We start from the raw sequence: 18413 nt of genomic DNA, 5'->3' as shown, positions 1-18413 counted from the left end.
ATCAACCACTAAAGGCACCAGATGGCAGCTGTCAAATGCAGAAATGATTCACTGAATCCATGAAAAGAACTCTTCTGGCCTCTGCCCACTGCCACGATTCTGGGCCCTTTGGAAAATAATGAAGGCATTGCTAGGCACTTCCTGGGGACCAACACTTCTTCCATTGCAGCAGGGATTTTTCAGAAGCTGTGGGGACATCTCTGTCTCCCTTCAAAGGTGTAAAGTCTTTTTTCCCTTGGCTTTTCAGTCTCAGCAGATTCCCAGCGGCATCTTCAACAACACACAAGTCATCATTGGTGGCCAGTCCCAAATTGTGACCATCAACAGGCAATGGCGTGTGGCCGTCATTGAGCAAAGGAACATCAGCGGGTCCTGGAAAACCATCTGGAACTACAACACGGTGAGTGCCACTCAGGGGGCTCCTTCACAAAGCGTCCATGGAGTCTGGCTGCTTGTACAGCTGGCCCATGGACAGCAATTGATCGAATGTTTGCAGTCCACAGTTTGGGGCACTAACACTCAGAATTCGTTATGCTTTCCATCCCAAATTTATCCCAACATTAATACTTGGAAGAAACTGAATTGTGAGTGCTGAATAATTTCCTTTCACAGGGCGTCATTGCAACCAAAGTCACCCAACAGAACGCCTGCTACATTTCCATCATGAACAGAAGCGAGATGCCCCGCTTTGATAACCTGGCCCGCCTGGCACAAGAGAGCAGGGTAAGATACCAAAGGAGCCACAGGTTCCTGGCCCTGGTGATCATCAGTCCATTTCTTCATGTGCTTCTTCCTTCTGGAGAAGATGAAGAAATCACGAGTGCTTGACTTTCATTTCACTTAGTGGAAATGTAGTAAGTTTGTGGTAGGAATGCTTTGCCAAAAGAAAAAGGGGGCTGCATCATTTTCCTCACCACTTCCCCTGAGGATGCCGGCATCTGCAGCTTGCTGGGCAAACCTGTTCATTGTAGAACCCTTCCGTGCTTTTGTTGTGCTGCCATTTCCCCTCAAGTTCCCTACACCTTGACTCCTGAAGAACACCTCTGCCTTTGAAGCTACCTTCAAGGCTTGCTAGTGGTCATACAGGCCCCCAGGGGATAAAAAGCTGTCCCTAAAGGCAGTTGGGAATCAAACACAAGTCCAGAGTCCTCCTCCCTGACATAGGAACAGCCCTAGCAGAAACTAGCTCCCGGCAAAGAGCTTGCTGAATGCTGGTTTTTGATGTTTAGAACCTGATTGGCGGTTTTGGAAGACCAACCAAGAGGATCACCTTTGTCGCCAATGGACTGGTCAACAACCTCTACTCCTATGGAACAGAGATCACGGCTATGTGCAGCGGACTCACCACCTACATGGCTACCGAAGTTCACAGTGAGTGCAAGCAAGAGATTTCTGAGTATTATTTTTCTGGCCTTATTTTCCCTCGGGGCGCGACTCAGGCACAGTTGCTGCTCTTCCACCTCAAAACACAAAGAAACCCTCCTGTAGAATTTCAGCCAATGTCTTAGGCATCAGCTCATGGGGTTTTGTCTTTCCTTTTCCAGCCTACCAAGGACCCCAGCTGAATCTGGGATCATGCATTACCCTCGATGTCCTGAGAGTTGTAGAGCTGAAGTACTGCAATAGCAATTGGAATGGCAATTGGAATGGCAATTGGAATGGCAACTGGAACGGCAACTGGAACAACAACTGGAACAACAACTGGAACGGCAACTGGAACGGCAACTGGAATGGCAATTGGAATGGCATCGGCAATGGCAACTGGAACAACAATTGGAATGGCATTGGCAATGGCATCTGGAATGACAATTGGAATGGAAACAACCAGTGGAACAACAATTGGAATGGCAATGGCAACTGGAATGGCATTTGGAATGGCAATGGCAACTTGAATGGCAACTGGAATGGCAACTGGAATGGCAATTTCCCGGTGAGAAAACCTTAGCCCTTAGATTTCTGGAAACAAATGGGGGGATCCCGAGCTACTGTCCAAAACCAACACTCATGCACTTCTTGCCTGGCATCTCCTCTTTTGAGAGGGTGCACATGCTGAAAGAGAGCAATGAGCGAGCAGACCTTGCCATCTAAGACCTTGAGCATGGACTTACTCAGGCCAGTGCTCTAGCATGCATCAACCTCTATAGGCACCAGATGGCAGCTGTCAGATGCAGCAATGATACCCTGAATCCATGAAAAGAATTCTTCTGGCCTCTGCCCACTGCCACTGCCTTGATTCTGGGCACTTTGGAAAATAATGAAGGTGGTGCTGGGCAATTCCTGGGGGCCAGCACTTCTTCCATTGCAACAGGAATTTTTTGGAAAATTGGGAGACATTCTGTCTCCCTTCAAAGGTGTAAAGTCTTTTTTCCCTTGGCTTTTCAGTCTCAGCAGATTCCCAACGGCATCTTCAACAACACCCAAGTCATCATTGGTGGCCAGTCCCAAATTGTGACCATCAACAGGCAATGGCGTGTGGCCGTCATTGAGCAAAGGAGCTACAGCGGGTCCTGGAAAACCATCTGGAACTACAACACGGTGAGTGCCACGCAGGGGGCTCCTTCACAAAGAATCTTTGGGAGCCTGGCTGCTTGCACAGCTGGCCCAGTGCTTGTGATTGCTCCTTTATTGTGGACATTTGGAGTCCATAATGGCGGGCAGTGGAACTCAGCATTGATTACAGTTTCCATCCCAACTTTATCCCAACATTAATTTGTGGAAGAAACTGAATTGTAAGCGCTGAATGCTTTTCTTTAACAGGGTGTCATTGCAACCAAAGTGACTCAACAGAACACCTGCTACATTTCCATCATGAACAGAAATGAGATGCCCCGCTTTGATAACCTGGCCCACCTGGCGCAAGAGAGCAGGGTAAGATACCAAAGGAGCCACAGGTTCCTGGCCCAGGAGATCATTGGGCCATTTCTTCATGTGCTTCTTCTTTCTGGGCAGCATCAGCTTGTGTCTTGTGGCAGAGTTTCCTTTCTCTCAACAGTGATGCGTATGAGGAAATTATTGTAGGAATCCTTTTCCAAAAGAAAGGGGCTGCATTATTCCATCCCCCACGTACCCGGAGGATGTTGAGCTGTGCAGCATGCTGGGCAAACCCGCTCTTCGTGGAGCCCTTCAGTGCTTTCTTTGCACTGCCACTTCCCCTCAAGTTCCTTTCACCTTGACTCCCTTAGAATGAGCTCTGCCTTTGGAGCTCCCTTCAAGGCATGCTAGTGGTCCCACAGGCCCCCACACCAGGGATTAAAAGGCCTCCCGAAAAGCAGTTGGGAGTCAAACACCCAGCCCTGACTCATCTTTGCTGAGGAACACGCAGAGCAGGAACCACCTCTCTGCACTGAGCTTGCTGAATGCTGCTTTTTGATGTTTAGAACCTGATCGGTGGTTTTGGAAGACCGACCAAGAGGATCACCTTTGTCACCAATGGATTGGTCAGCAACCTCAACTCCTACGGAATAGACATCACGGCTATGTGCAGCGGACTCACCACCTACATGGCCTACGAAGTTAACAGTGAGTGCAAGCATGGGAATTCCGAGTCTTACTGACCCGGCCTTTTTCTCTCCTGGGCCATGACCCAGGCACAATTGCTGCTCTTCCACCTCATCACCCACAGAAACCAAGGGCTGCAGCCAATGGCTAAGGCATCAGCTCATGGGGTTTTGTCTTTTCATTTCCAGCTTTCCAAGGACCCCAGCTGAATCTGGGATCATGCATTACCCTCGATGTCCTGAGAGTTGTGGAGCTGAAGTACTGCATTGGCAATGGCAGTGTCAATTTCCCGGTGAGAAAACCTTAGCCCTTAGACTTCTTGCACCAAATGGGGGGGATCCCCGGCTGCTGCCACAGCCAACCCTGATGCGATTCTTACCTGGCATCTCCTCATTGAGAGGTTGCTGCTTGAAGATTCAGGTGCCTTTAAGGGGTAAAGGGTCAGCAGTGGATTCCAACCAAGCCCTTGAGCGTAGATTGTTGCTGGCCAGTGCTCTAGCATGCATCAACCACTAAAGGCACCAGATGGCAGCTGTCAAATGCAGAAATGATTCACTGAATCCATGAAAAGAACTCTTCTGGCCTCTGCCCACTGCCACGATTCTGGGCCCTTTGGAAAATAATGAAGGCATTGCTGGGCACTTCCTGGGGACCAACACTTCTTCCATTGCAGCAGGGATTTTTCAGAAGCTGTGGGGACATCTCTGTCTCCCTTCAAAGGTGTAAAGTCTTTTTTCCCTTGGCTTTTCAGACTCAGCAGATTCCCAGCGGCATCTTCAACAACACACAAGTCATCATTGGTGGCCAGTCCCAAATTGTGACCATCAACAGGCAATGGCGTGTGGCCGTCATTGAGCAAAGGAACATCAGCGGGTCCTGGAAAACCATCTGGAACTACAACACGGTGAGTGCCACGCAGGGGGCTCCTTCACAAAGCGTCCATGGAGTCTGGCTGCTCGTACAGCTGGCCCATGGACAGCAATTGATCGAATGTTTGCAGTCCACCGTTTGGGGCACTAACACTCAGAATTCGTTATGCTTTCCATCCCAAATTTATGCCAACATTAATACTTGGAAGAAACAGAATTGTGAGTGCTGAATAATTTCCTTTCACAGGGCGTCATTGCAACCAAAGTCACCCAACAGAACGCCTGCTACATTTCCATCATGAACAGAAATGAGATGCCCCGCTTTGATAACCTGGCCCGCCTGGCACAAGAGAGCAGGGTAAGATACCAAAGGAGCCACAGTTCCTGGCCCTGGTGATCATCGGTCCATTTCTTCATGTGCTTCTTCCTTCTGGAGAAGATGAAGAAGTCACGAGTGCTTGACTTTCCTTTCACTTAGCGGAAATGTAGATGAGCAGTTTGTGGTAGGAATGCTTTGCCAAAAGAAAAAGGGGGCTGCATCATTTTCCTCACCACTTCCCCTGAGGATGCCGGCCTCTGCACCTTGCTGAGCAAACGTGTTCATTGTAGAACCCTTCCGTGCTTTTGTTGTGCTACCATTTCCCCTCAAGTTCCCTACACCTTGACTCCTGAAGTACACCTCTGCCTTTGAAGCTACCTTCAAGGCTTGCTAGTGGTCATACAGGCCCCGAGGGGATTAAAAGCTGTCCCTAAAGTCAGTTGGGAATCAAACACAAGTCCAGAGTCCTCCTCCCTGACATAGGAATATCCCTAGCAGAAACCCGCTTCCGGCAATGAGCTTGCTGAATGCTGGTTTTTGATGTTTAGAACCTGATTGGCATTTTTGGAAGACCAACCAAGAGGATCACCTTTGTCGCCAATGGACTGGTCAACAACCTCTACTCCTATGGAACAGAGATCACGGCTATGTGCAGCGGACTCAACACCTACATGGCTACCGAAGTTCACAGTGAGTGCAAGCAAGAGATTTCTGTGTATTATTTTTCTGGCCTTATTTTCCCTCGGGGCGCGACTCAGGCACAGTTGCTGCTCTTCCACCTCCATACCCAAAAAAACCCTCCTGCAGAATGTCAGCCAATGTCTTAGGCATCAGCTCATGGGGTTTCGTCCTTCCTTTTCCAGCTTTCCAAGGACCCCAGCTGAATCTGGGATCATGCATTACCCTCGATGTCCTGAGAGTTGTAGAGCTGAAGTACTGCAATAGCAATTGGAATGGCAATTGGAATGGCAATTGGAATGGCAATTGGAACGGCAACTGGAACGGCAACTGGAACAACAACTGGAACAACAACTGGAACAACAACTGGAATGGCAACTGGAACGGCAACTGGAATGGCATCGGCAATGGCAACTGGAACAACAATTGGAATGGCATTGGCAATGGCATCTGGAATGACAATTGGAATGGAAACAACCAGTGGAACAACAATTGGAATGGCAATGGCAACTGGAATGGCATTTGGAATGGCAATGGCAACTGGAATGGCAACTGGAATGGCAACTGGAATGGCAATTTCCCGGTGAGAAAACCTTAGCCCTTAGATTTCTGGAAACAAATGGGGGGATCCCGAGCTACTGCCCAAAGCAAACACTCATGCACTTCTTGCCTGGCATCTCCTCTTTTGAGAGGGTGCACATGCTGAAAGAGAGCAATGAGCGAGCAGACCTTGCCATCTAAGACCTTGAGCATGGACTTACTCAGGCCAGTGCTCTAGCATGCATCAACCACTATAGGCACCAGATGGCAGCTGTCAGATGCAGCAATGATACCCTGAATCCATGAAAAGAATTCTTCTGGCCTCTGCCCACTGCCACTGCCTTGATTCTGGGCACTTTGGAAAATAATGAAGGTGGTGCTGGGCAATTCCTGGGGGCCAGCACTTCTTCCATTGCTGCAGGGATTTTTCGGAAAATTGGGAGATATCTCTGTCTCCCTTCAAAGGTGTAAAGTCTTTTTTCCCTTGGCTTTTCAGTCTCAGCAGATTCCCAACGGCATCTTCAACAACACACAGGTCATCATTGGTGGCCAGTCCCAAATTGTGACCATCAACAGGCAATGGCGTGTGGCCGTCATTGAGCAAAGGAGCTACAGCGGGTCCTGGAAAACCATCTGGAACTACAACACGGTGAGTGCCACGCAGGGGGCTCCTTCACAAAGAATCTCTGGGAGCCTGGCTGCTTGCACAGCTGGCCCTGCGCTTGCGACTGCTCCTTTATTGTGGACATTTGGAGTCCATAATGGCGGGCAGTGGAACTCAGCATTGATTACAGTTTCCATCCCAACTTTATCCCAACACTAATTTGTGTAAATAACTGAATTGTAAGCGCTGAATGCTTTTCTTTAACAGGGTGTCATTGCAACCAAAGTGACTCAACAGAACACCTGCTACATTTCCATCATGAACAGAAATGAGATGCCCCGCTTTGATAACCTGGCCCACCTGGCGCAAGAGAGCAGGGTAAGATACCAAAGGAGCCACAGGTTCCTGGCCCAGGAGATCATGGGGCCATTTCTTCATGTGCTTCTTCTTTCTGGGCAGCATCAGCTTGTGTCTTGTGGCAGAGCTTCCTTTCTCTCAACAGTGACGCAGATGAGGACATTATTGTAGGAATCCTTTTCCAAAAGAAAGGGGCTGCATTATTCCATCCCCCACGTACCCGGAGGATGTTGAGCTGTGCAGCATGCTGGGCAAACCCGCCCTTGGTGGAGCCCATCAGTGCTTTCTTTGCACTGCCACTTCCCCTCAAGTTCCTTTCACCTTGACTCCCTTAGAATGAGCTCTGCCTTTGGAGCTCCCTTCAAGGCATGCTAGTGGTCCCACAGGCCCCCCCCGCTAGGGATTAAAAGGCCTCCCGAAAAGCAGTTGGGAATCAAACACCCAGCCCTGACTCATCTTTGCTGAGGAACACGCAGAGCAGGAACCACCTCTCTGCACTGAGCTTGCTGAATGCTGCTTTTTGATGTTTAGAACCTGATCGGTGGTTTTGGAAGACCGACCAAGAGGATCACCTTTGTCACCAATGGATTGGTCAGCAACCTCAACTCCTACGGAATAGACATCACGGCTATGTGCAGCGGACTCACCACCTACATGGCCTACGAAGTTAACAGTGAGTGCAAGCATGGGAATTCCGAGTCTTACTGACCTGGCCTTTTTCTCTCCTGGGCCATGACCCAGGCACAATTGCTGCTCTTCCACCTCATCACCCACAGAAACCAAGGGCTGCAGCCAATGGCTAAGGCATCAGCTCATGGGGTTTTGTCTTTTCATTTCCAGCTTTCCAAGGACCCCAGCTGAATCTGGGATCATGCATTACCCTCGATGTCCTGAGAGTTGTGGAGCTGAAGTACTGCATTGGCAATGGCAGTGTCAATTTCCCGGTGAGAAAACCTTAGCCCTTAGACTTCTTGAACCAAATGGGGGGGAACCCCAGCTGCTGCCCACAGCCAACCCTGATGCGATTCTTGCCTGGCATCTCCTCATTGAGAGGTTGCTGCTTGAAGGTTCAGATGCCTTTAAGGGGTAAAGGGTCAGCGGTGGTTTCCAACCAAGCCCTTGAGTGTAGATATACGCTGGCCAGTGATCTAGCATGCATCAACCACTAAAGGCACCAGATGGCAGCTGTCAAATGCAGAAATGATTCACTGAATCCATGAAAAGAATTCTTCTGGCCTCTGCCCACTGCCACTGCCTTGATTCTGGGCACTTTGCAAAATAATGAAGGCAGTGCCAGAACTCCCCAGAGGGCAGCACTTCTTCCATTGCTCAAGGAATTTGTTGGAAAATTTGGGGACATCTCTGTCTCCCTTCAAAGGCGTAAAGTCTTTTTTCCCTTGGCTTTTCAGACTCAGCAGATTCCCAGCGGCATCTTCAACAACACACAAGTCATCATCGGTGGCCAGTCCCAAATTGTGACCATCAACAGGCAATGGCGTGTGGCTGTCATTGAGCAAAGGAACATCAGCGGGTCCTGGAAAACCATCTGGAACTACAACACGGTGAGTGCCACGCAGGGAGCTCCTTCACAAAGCGTCCATGGAGTCTGGCTGCTTGTACAGCTGGCCCATGGACAGCAATTGAATGAATGTTTGCAGTCCACAGTTTGGGGCACTAACACTCAGCATTCGTTATGCTTTCCATCCCAACTTTATCCCAACATTAATACTTGGAAGAAACTGAATTGTGAGTGCTGAATAATTTCCTTTCACAGGGCGTCATTGCAACCAAAGTCAACCAACAGAATGCCTGCTACATTTCCATCATGAACAGAAATGAGATGCCCCGCTTTGATAACCTGGCCCGCCTGGCACAAGAGAGCAGGGTAAGATACCAAAGGAGCCGCAGGTTCCTGGCCCTGGTGATGATCGGTCCATTTCTTCATGTGCTTCTTCCTTCTGGAGAACATTATTTAGTCACTAGTGGAAGACTTTCATTTCACTTAACAGAAGTAATTTGCTTTAGGAATGCTTTTCCAAAAGAAAAAGGGGGCTGCATCATTCCACTCACAACTTCCCCTGAGGATGCCGCCATCTGCAGCTTGCTGGGCCATCCTGTTCATTGTAGAACCCTTCCGTGCTTTTGTTGTGCTGCCATTTCCCCTCAAGTTCCCTACACCTTGACTCCTGAAGAACACCTCTGTCTTTGAAGCTATCTTCAAGGCTTGCTAGTGGTCATACAGGCCCCCAGGGGATTAAAAGCTGTCCCCAAAGGCAGTTGGGAATCAAACACAAGTCCAGAGTCCTCCTCCCAGACATAGGAACAGCCCTAGCAAGAACTGGGTGTGGATATGAGCTTGCTGAATGCTGGTTTTTGATGTTTAGAACTTGATCGGCGGTTTTGGAAGACCAACCAAGAGGATCACCTTTGTCGCCAATGGACTGGTCAACAACCTCTACTCCTATGGAACAGAGATCACGGCTATGTGCAGCGGACTCACCACCTACATGGCTACCGAAGTTCACAGTGAGTGCAAGCATGGGAATTCCGAGTCTTACTGACCTGGCTTTATATTCCCTCGGGGCGTGACTCAGGCACAGTTGCTGCTCTTCCACCTCCATACCCAAAAAAACCCTCCTGCAGAATGTCAGCCAATGTCTTAGGCATCAGCTCATGGGGTTTTGTCTTGTCTTTTCCAGCTTTCCAAGGACCCCAGCTGAATCTGGGATCATGCATTACCCTCGATGTCCTGAGAGTTGTAGAGCTGAAGTACTGCAATAGCAATTGGAATGGCAATTGGAATGGCAATTGGAATGGCAACTGGAACAACAACTGGAACAACAACTGGAATGGCAACTGGAATGGCAATTGGAATGGCATCGGCAATGGCAACTGGAACAACAATTGGGACAACAATTGGAATGGCAACTGGAACAACAATTGGAATGGCAATTGGAATGGCAACTGGAACAACAGTTGGAATGGCAATTGGAATGGCAACTGGAACAACAGTTGGAATGGCAACTGGAACAACAGTTGGAATGGCATCGGCAACAACAACTGGAACAACAATTGGAATGGCATTTGGAATGGCAATGGCAACTGGAATGGGAACGGCAATTGGAATGGCAACTGGAATGGGAACGGCAATTGGAATGGCAACTTCCCGGTGAGAAAACCTAGCCTGTACATTTCTTGCCAAATGGGGGGGAACACGAGCTTGTGCCCAAACCAACCCTGATGCCCTTCCTGCCTGGCCTCTCCTGTTTTGAGAGATTCCTGCTTGTGAGTGCAGATGCTGATAGAGAGCAATGAGAGAGCAGAGCTTTCCATCCAGTCCCTGGAGTGTAGATTTACAGTGAACAGTGCTCTTCCATGCATCTAAAGGCACCGGACAGCTGTCAGATGCAGCAATGATTCACTGAATCCATGAAAAGAATTTTTCTGGCCTCTGCCGAACACCACAGCCTTTTGGTTTTGTTTTTCTTTTGTTAAATATCTCTCCCTCATTTGAAAATACATCTCTACTTCCATCTATCCCTAGATCAGAGTGCTTATTCTTTTCTTGCAGGGAGTTTTTGTAAATATGTGTTGTGGGACTTAGCTACTTGCACAGTCTGAAAATATTTCATGTGGTTTTCTTATCTCAGCAGTCCGATAACAACCAACAAATCATCAGTGATGGAGATTCCCACATCTCCATCTCTGGTGGCGACTCTCATATCTCCATCTCTGGTGTCTCACAAAGCATAAGCATCAATAGCCAAACACAGAAGGCAATTATGGAGCAAAAGAGCAACCGTTTGTCATGGAAAACCATCTGGAACTACAACACGGTGAGTGGCATGGAGGGGGCTTGTTCAAAAAGTATACAATGAAACTGGCTACTCATACAGCTGGCCCAGTGACTGGGATTGTTGCATTTATGCTAAATTTCTTAGTGCATGATATTGGGTAGAAACTCTTGGCATTTCCTATTGTTTCAATCCAAACTTTATTCAAATGTTAAACAGTTGGAAAAAACTGAACTGTGAGTGCTGAATAATTTTATTTTACAGGGTATCATTGCAACAAAAGTGATGCCAGAGAGAACATGCTACATTTCCACCATGAACAGGAGTGAGATGCCTACCTTTGCTGAACTTGTCAGAGTGGCTGCCGAGAGGAGGGTAAGAATTTAATGGAGGAGTCACTTGGAATGTTGTTCAGTAGTTGAATGAAAACAGCTGTGGAAGCCTGCTATTTTCAAAGCCTTTTAAACCATGAGGTGTTTAGAAGTGATTTCTATCACACTGTTAATTATGTAGTTCAATTTATTTTGAATTACATTTTATTTTAAAAGGTTCAAAAATAATAATAAGCTCTTTAAGGTGAAGATTTCTCATTTTTAATTCATGTTGTAGATATCCTGGGTAATTTTCACATAGTTTGCAATGACGTTTTATACTGACCTCTTTTTAATACTCTCTTATGACCCAAGAATGTAGATATGTGGTAAGGTACCCTTTATAATCTTCCACTCCTTGCATGGTAAAAAAATTAATTTCTTTGGTTTAGGTGTAGTTGATTAAGAACAAATATCCCAACAAGCTGGAAAATTTTAAACCATCTCTCAAAGTGTTTGCAAATAACGACCATGTTAGCATGAGCTCCACCCATTAAATTAACACAGACATTTTTTAAATGGTATCAGCATTTAGCATACTCACCTTTGGTAGGCACTGGCTTCCACTGAAGATTCAGAACTGAGTCCTTAAAAAAATCAAGGCTTTAAAGAACAAGAACAACTAGGGGGCAGAAGAAAATCAGCAGAGTGTTATCAGTAAAGGCATAGCAAAAAGATTCAACTTTAGCTGCAGATCATGGCTTGCCTCAAGGCTTGACTCCCTTAGAACAAGCTCTGCTTTTGCAGCTGCCTTCAAGGCTTGCCAGTGATCCCACAGACCCCAGGGGATTAATAGGTGTCCCTAAAGGCAGTTTGGACTCAAACAGCCAGCCCCGAGTCATCATTGCAGTGCTAGGAAGAGGCCTAGAAGGGAACCAGCTCCTGAGAGCTTGCTGAATATGCTGGTATTTGATGTTTAGAACCTGGTCGGTGGTTTTGGAAGACCTTCCAAGAGGATCACCTTTGTCACCAATGGATTGGTCAGCAACCTCAGCTCTTATGGAGCAGATGTCTTCTCTATGTGCAGTGGCCTCACCACCTACATGACTTACGAAGTTCACGGTGAGTGCAAGTAAAGGAATTCTGTCTCTGAGTGACCTGGCATTTGTTTCCCTTGGGGAATGACCAATGCACAATTGCTGCTCTGCCACCTTGAGCTGCACAGAAACCAAGGGTTTCAGCAGTTGCACAAAGGATTTGACATCTCCAAAGCTCAGGACCAAAACAAGGGCAGAGTTTCAGCCTCTTTAAATTACCTGATCTATACTACTACTGCCCCTTTCTGTGAAGTTTGAGGTGACTTAAGTTATTGTGTAGGATTTTACACACTGATATCCTCTGCAATGCCTACACTAAGAGAAAGGGTAGCTCTAAGCATCATTGTTCTCTCATTTCTGTATTATAGACCCAGTGTTGTTTCATGACTTCAAAGAGATTCTTTGTCTATTCAATGATTTCTTATACAGCAGCTATGGACAACCTAGTTCACTTCAAGCAACAAAAACGAGCTGTTATCGATTACCTAAGAATATGATCCCCCTGAACTAATTGTAATTTTTTTTGTTTGTTTTTTTTTTAAAGTACCCCAGTACAATCAACAATCATGCATTGCACTTAACGTCTTGAGACTTGTGGAGCTGAACTACTGCAGTGGCAATGGACAGTTTGGAAAACCTTACCTTTCTTGAAGCGAGATCCAGCCTTCAGAGCTGCTGCCCAAAGCCAACCCTGATACCGTTCTTCCCTGACATCTCTTCTTTCAAGAGTTTTGTTCTTCATGGTTCAGAAGCTGAAACAGATAATTTGTTGACTAGAGCTTTCAATTAAAAACCTTTTGCATAGATGACCTCTGGCTTGTTTCTCATTACTCTACCCTTCAATCATCTTTGAAACTTCCATGGAAATATTTTTATTGTCTCCCTTCTGCCCCATTTGAGCCCCTCAAATGCTCTTGATTGCCAGCTCTCAACACAGGACACAAAGAGCTGGGCAAGCCCCAGGGTGTGTGTGGTACAAATGAGGCATTCACAGGCAGGACCTTCCTTCCCTGCTTGGGGAAAGATGCCTCACATTAAGAGTCTTGATTCAGGTGGCACAAAAAGCAGAAAGAAAGAAGGGCAAAGCATTGAATTTGCCTTTTTTAGGGGAAGGGGAGTCTCCTTTGTGGGACTTACCATGTTGTTCTTATAGAGCCCTCCATTTTCCAGCACACAGCAAACACTGGCTACAGGGCATTGAGATGAACACTGACGTGGATGAAAATGTGCTCCAAAGATGCATACACAGTATAAACACAACTGCTGATCCCTTGGGACAGTGCAAGATTCCCACTCATCTCCTCCCAAAGGCTTTTAGCTCAGACATGGACATATAAAAAAAAAAAAAAAAAGAAGTTTTCTTCCTTAATGCAGTAATGGTACCTGCAAAATGAAAGATTTCTTCCATTTTTGCTGCCAGGAACATGTCTCTTTCCTGATAGCAAATTCCAGATTCTCTCTATGAGATCCTCCCAGTGTTCAGTAGTATGAATTGGACGCAAATCAAGCTAGGAATAGTCATGTTTCTGCTGAGCTAGCAAGAGCACTTGACGAAATGTTAATCCCCATCTATTTCTACATTTTAAAGCTACAGAATTACTCTTAACTTATAAAATTGCCAGAAAAATTTGACAGTAAAAACCACTAGATATCCACTAAAAACCAGGTAAACAGGAGAACCCTGAGCATCAAGTGAAAAGTAAAATTGCAGCACTTCAGTTCAAGTCTGACTAACAAACAGAAAGTTAAACATTTACAAGGAAGATTCAATCAAGTTATGTTGAGATTGTATGATCACAATAAACTCTCACGGGTGACACACAGGGTTTTTCTCCAGGTACTTTTCATAAATATTTACTTCATCAGGGAGTCAGCAGGTAGTGGGAGAAAAGGTAAAGAGTGAAGCAGCACCTCTAAAAACCCACATAATTCTGCATGCTCCCATTTGCACTCAGGTGAGCATGCCATGCTCTAGATAAAGGCAGCGTGACATAGCCTAGAAAACTATTGCTCAAGGACAGAATTAATCACATTCCATAGTTAAAACCCTCAAGCTCCAGCTTCAAGGATGAAACCAGAAATAGTTTCATCAGTTTTAGTCTTGCAAGACAGCAAGGAGCAGAAAAAAAAGCATGAAAATGTGTGGGCACAGAATGAAACAGGAATTTGAGGAAAGGGGGAAATCTGGAATGTTCCTCACCCTTGGGAGGTTGCTGCACAGTGGGACAAGAATTTACTATAGAAACAGAATGCCTTGAGCACAACTTTGAAAAGGACACAGGGACAAACCTGTACTGAAAGAAAAGAGTCTTTTCTGCAAAGCCCCATACGGTCCCTGCCCTTTTTCCTGGCTACTCCACTGCTGTCACTAGTTACATAAGCTGTGCTGAATGGCAAGGGCCTCAGTGTTTGCCACACAAACTGCTCAAGTGCTCAGAAGCTGATGGAAGATGTGGAGGCTCAGGCTTCCAAGGGTGATGCATTTCTGTAATGGCCAGGCTGGCTTGGATTGGTGGAAGCCAGGGACAAAACTGCTTTCCAACTCATTCCTAATGGCACTGGAGGGAGGAGGACTGCACAGCTCGGTTTGTCTTGCCTTTCTAGAGGAGGGCTCAATTTATGGAATTTCCAGAGGCTAAATATGTTAGACTTTCTACCATATGAAATAAGACTTTGATGTGTATTTGGTATTTTGGAAGCTAAGGACAAAACCTGCCTCCATTTGGCATCCACAAATCAGTCTGATTAGACCTAGAAATCTTCTCCCTTGGTCGTTTATCACTTTCATTCACTGTATTTGACACCTCGAGGGAAGTATGAAGTGGATGTGAAACATGAAAAGCCCAGCACTCTGCTCACAGCTCTGGCAGACTGCTGCACCTCCTCGGCACTCACAGAGCTCCAGCGAGGCGCCAGGCAGGAGCACAAGGACAGAGTGTGGCCCTGAGCAGCACAAGTGACAATTGGGCCTCCCCTTCCCAAACAAAGTAAGATCCCCTGGCTTTCCCAGGAACAGCCGCAATAATGATCCTCGGCAGGATGGAAGGCAGAGGAGAAGAGTGCTCAGAGACATGAGATCAGAGAGACACCGAGTCCCCATCAGGCCAGTCTGGCACTGCAGAGGAAGCTTTACTGTGCAAACTCACCCTGAACTGCAGCCAAGGGCACAATCAGCACACGGGGACTGGCAGGACTGCTGTCAAACACAAAGCCCTTGGGGAGTTGGGAAGGGAGCTCCTCTGGGAGTGCTGCTTCCAGAACCTGGAAGAGGCACAGCAAAAAAGCGAATCCAAATTACCACACACTCCTGGGCCATGACTCTGTATATCAAATTCAGAGAAAGATTAAAATCTACTTCCTAAGTAACGGGATATAAAATGCCCCATGTCACTACTCCTCCCTCACACATATTTTGCTACATCTAGTTCAGGTCCCTTTCTCAAATCAGCCCTTAGTCCATAATCAGGTACTACTCTCCTGAAGAGGCTCTGTGAAGATTCAGGGCCACATCTGACAAGAAGAAAGCAGATCCTGAATGAGCTCAGAAAGGAAGGGCAGCAAAAGAACTCAGCAATTCCTATGATTTAGAACCAACCTTGTGATCTCTGTAACATTTTTAACATTGCAAGATGAGCATCCCCTTGGTTTGAGTGGTGCTCTTGGTCAGAGGCACAACTTCAGCCTGAGTCCTCTGGCACATTGGCACAAAGCATCACTGCAAGTTTGCTGGGAATCTCTGCTCTGCTTCTCATCATTGTTTTTCCTTTAAAAGTGTCTGTTCAATACACTGAGCTTACCGTGAGCACTTTTCTCTCACCTCCCTGTATGCCATGGATTCAATCAGGCAGGTATCAAAGCCTCCTCTTATCAGAGCACTTCCCCAGGAAACTCGTCATGCTTCTGTGAACACAGGGCACCTGCCAATAAGGCAAACCCATTTTCAGATTGAACTTTGGGATATTATGTATAAAAAGCAAGAGTACACATCAATTAGCAGCAGAGCTGGCCTGGCATCCAAATGAAGTCCCCTGCGAGCATAGCTATCATTTCCCATAAAAGGGAAGGAGGTTGAGATGCTGGAGTGTGTCCAGAGAAGGGCAACAAGGCTGGCAGCGGGTCTGGAACACAAACCCTACGTGGAGGGAGCTGGGGGAGTTTAGCCTGGAGAAGAGGAGGCTCAGGAGAGATCTCACCACTCCCTACAACTCCCTGAAAGGAGGGTGCAGCCCGGTGGGGTTGATCTCTACTCCCAGGTAACTTGCAATAGGACAAGAGGACTCAGCACCAGGGGAAGTGTGGGCTGGACATTAGGAACAACTTCCTCACAGAAAGCGTGGTGGGCATTGGAAGGGGTGCCCAGGTAGGTGGTGGAGTCACTGTCCCTGGAGGGGTTTAAGAAAAGACCGGATGCAGTCAGAGCCACGGTCTGGTTGACAAGAAGATGTTAGGTCACAGGTTGGACTCGATGACCTCAAAGCTCTTTTCCAACCTGGTTGATTCTTTGATTCTGTAAAGCTTCACCAGATTTCAGAGGACATGCTTAAAAACATGCTCCTTCAGCCTTGGGACTCTTTCTGGTACACTGTGTGCTGTGTTAGCTTTTCAGCAGCAAATTCCTTCAGCTGCCCTAAGCAGGAGAACACGTCATACACGTGGCATTACTGGACGAGCACTCCACCTTTTACCAAAGTCTCTTGTCAGCCTCCATGACACATTTGCCTAAACAATATGATTGAAAGGACCAATATTTTTCTTTCCCCGTGGCTATTTGCACTGTAGGAAGCCTTTCTTTTAACCAGTGCCTCTCTCTAGCAACGCACTTGCTCTTTCCCTGTAGATTGTTTGCAACAAAAAGGGGTTTTTGTTTAACTTTACCAGGGCTACGTTGCAACCAAGGTGTTTTCAAAGAACACCTGCATCATTGCTACAACCAGCAAGAGGTTTTGGTTTGGCAAACCCTCTCCTACACCACCTCCAGGAGACAAGGTAGGATGGTGGTTGAAAGTGGGGCAAAAGATTGTCAGTGAAAAGCACACAGGGGGAGGAGAAAAGGCTCCAAGAACTGAAGAGAACTTTCTCAGCAGGGCTGAGATGCTCTAAAAGTTCCTTCAAAAGTTGCACTGCCCAGAAATAACCATGTCCCCCATACCAAAGAAGTGTGTACAGGTTCTGAACTCCAGTTTTGGTTCTCCTAAATGCTGTTTTCTGGCTGTTTCTTTGATGCTCAGGGACCTGGGCCTACCAACTGCCACACAGAGAGAACCGCTTCATTATCTCCAGGAACAGACTCCAAAGCTTGAGCCCATTTGGAAAACGCATCCAAGCCCTGTGCAGAGGAATTCCCTCCTACCTCGCTTACCCAGCTCCTGGTGAGTCTGCTACTCACAGCTTTGTGTTCCAAAATAAACAAGGGCTCGCTGTATACGTTTAGAATGATGCAGTTCAGTTTTTAAGTGACTTTTCCTGGTACATTTCCAACACTAAGTTGGAAAAATTTCCACTACAATGTTCTCTTATTTTCTCATCTAATCAGCTTTTCTTTTTCTTTCAGGATCAAAGTTCTTATCAGGCTCAAACTGCTTAGAGCAAGATAATTCACACTTGAAAGTTAAGATAAATTAACTGCCTATTACTTCACTATATCTTCTACATTAACCATTTAAAATCAGGTGAACTAAAGTCTGGTTTTATAGAGATCAGCATAACAAAGGTATTTTTATTTTAACATTGTACCAACATACCAACATATTGCAATAGTTTATTTTAGAAATAAGCATTGTCATGCCATCTGGCCAATTGCAAACAGACAGATGCACTATTATTCTGATCAACCGTGAAATCAAGGTGCCAGTAACAGAATTAAGAAGTGTATTAAATGCAGTCTGTAGTTGCACACAGATGCTATTTAAGAATGTTTCATAAAGGTTTAACACAGGAGGAAAGAAGCATACTCTAACCAAGTGCAAGTTGGAAATTTGAAAGAGTCAAATTATAGTTAGATTTAAAGTAAAGCAAAAAGCCTGAGCCTACTTTCTTCATTGAAAACTTCAGCAACTTGCTCTGTCTGGAAAACACCACATCTTCACCTGCCCTCCTCACACAGGGGCCCTTTCCTTGCTCTTTCAAAGGAGTTACTCCAAGACACTTTACCCACTCGGGAACACCCCAGGGTTGCTCCAAGGAAAGGACGCAGCAGCCTGTTCTCTTCAGGAAAAGCCTTCTGGGGACTCTAAGGGTCAACTGATGCGAAAACCAAAGCAAAACTTTTTTTTTTTTTTACACAAAACAGATATTCTGATTGGACACACCACCAGCAGGCCTAATACCCGTCTTGTGAATAAAAATT

At 46.5% G+C, this 18413-nt stretch overlaps 2 protein-coding genes across 3 annotated transcripts in view; both read left to right on the top strand.

Annotated features, from left to right (window-relative positions):
- The window catches only part of LOC119710769, a 28898-nt gene extending 19802 nt beyond the window's left edge, over window positions 1-9096 (top strand). The window contains exons 35-53 of the mRNA XM_038160168.1: window positions 248-400; window positions 613-723; window positions 1230-1371; window positions 1545-1930; window positions 2383-2535; window positions 2758-2868; window positions 3378-3519; window positions 3687-3790; window positions 4250-4402; window positions 4615-4725; window positions 5235-5376; window positions 5550-5947; window positions 6401-6553; window positions 6776-6886; window positions 7397-7538; window positions 7706-7809; window positions 8275-8427; window positions 8640-8750; window positions 9058-9096. Of these exons, the coding sequence (XP_038016096.1) occupies window positions 248-400; window positions 613-723; window positions 1230-1371; window positions 1545-1930; window positions 2383-2535; window positions 2758-2868; window positions 3378-3519; window positions 3687-3790; window positions 4250-4402; window positions 4615-4725; window positions 5235-5376; window positions 5550-5947; window positions 6401-6553; window positions 6776-6886; window positions 7397-7538; window positions 7706-7809; window positions 8275-8427; window positions 8640-8750; window positions 9058-9096 (2919 nt within the window). The remainder of the gene's footprint in view (window positions 1-247; window positions 401-612; window positions 724-1229; window positions 1372-1544; window positions 1931-2382; window positions 2536-2757; window positions 2869-3377; window positions 3520-3686; window positions 3791-4249; window positions 4403-4614; window positions 4726-5234; window positions 5377-5549; window positions 5948-6400; window positions 6554-6775; window positions 6887-7396; window positions 7539-7705; window positions 7810-8274; window positions 8428-8639; window positions 8751-9057) is intronic.
- Window positions 9097-9269: 173 nt separating this feature from the next.
- Window positions 9270-12867, top strand: LOC119710967 (bifunctional endo-1,4-beta-xylanase XylA-like). Of its 2 annotated transcripts, none has more exons than XM_038160541.1 (6): window positions 9270-9391; window positions 9565-10034; window positions 10519-10701; window positions 10924-11034; window positions 11951-12092; window positions 12612-12867. In XM_038160541.1, exons 1-6 carry the CDS (start codon window positions 9349-9351, stop codon window positions 12716-12718), a joined length of 1056 nt encoding a protein of 351 aa, XP_038016469.1. In that variant the 5' UTR covers window positions 9270-9348; the 3' UTR covers window positions 12719-12867. The 2 variants fall into 2 exon arrangements, with proteins under 2 accessions (XP_038016469.1, XP_038016468.1); XM_038160540.1 differs by having other exon boundaries at window positions 10516-10701.
- Window positions 12868-18413: the final 5546 nt, after the last annotated feature.

Source organism: Motacilla alba, chromosome 22, assembly GCF_015832195.1.
Source record: "Motacilla alba alba isolate MOTALB_02 chromosome 22, Motacilla_alba_V1.0_pri, whole genome shotgun sequence".
In the NCBI taxonomy this organism is placed as follows: domain Eukaryota; kingdom Metazoa; phylum Chordata; class Aves; order Passeriformes; family Motacillidae; genus Motacilla; species Motacilla alba.
The sequence above is the reverse complement of the archived record's forward strand: the minus strand, read 5'-3'. Positions and strand labels throughout refer to the sequence as shown.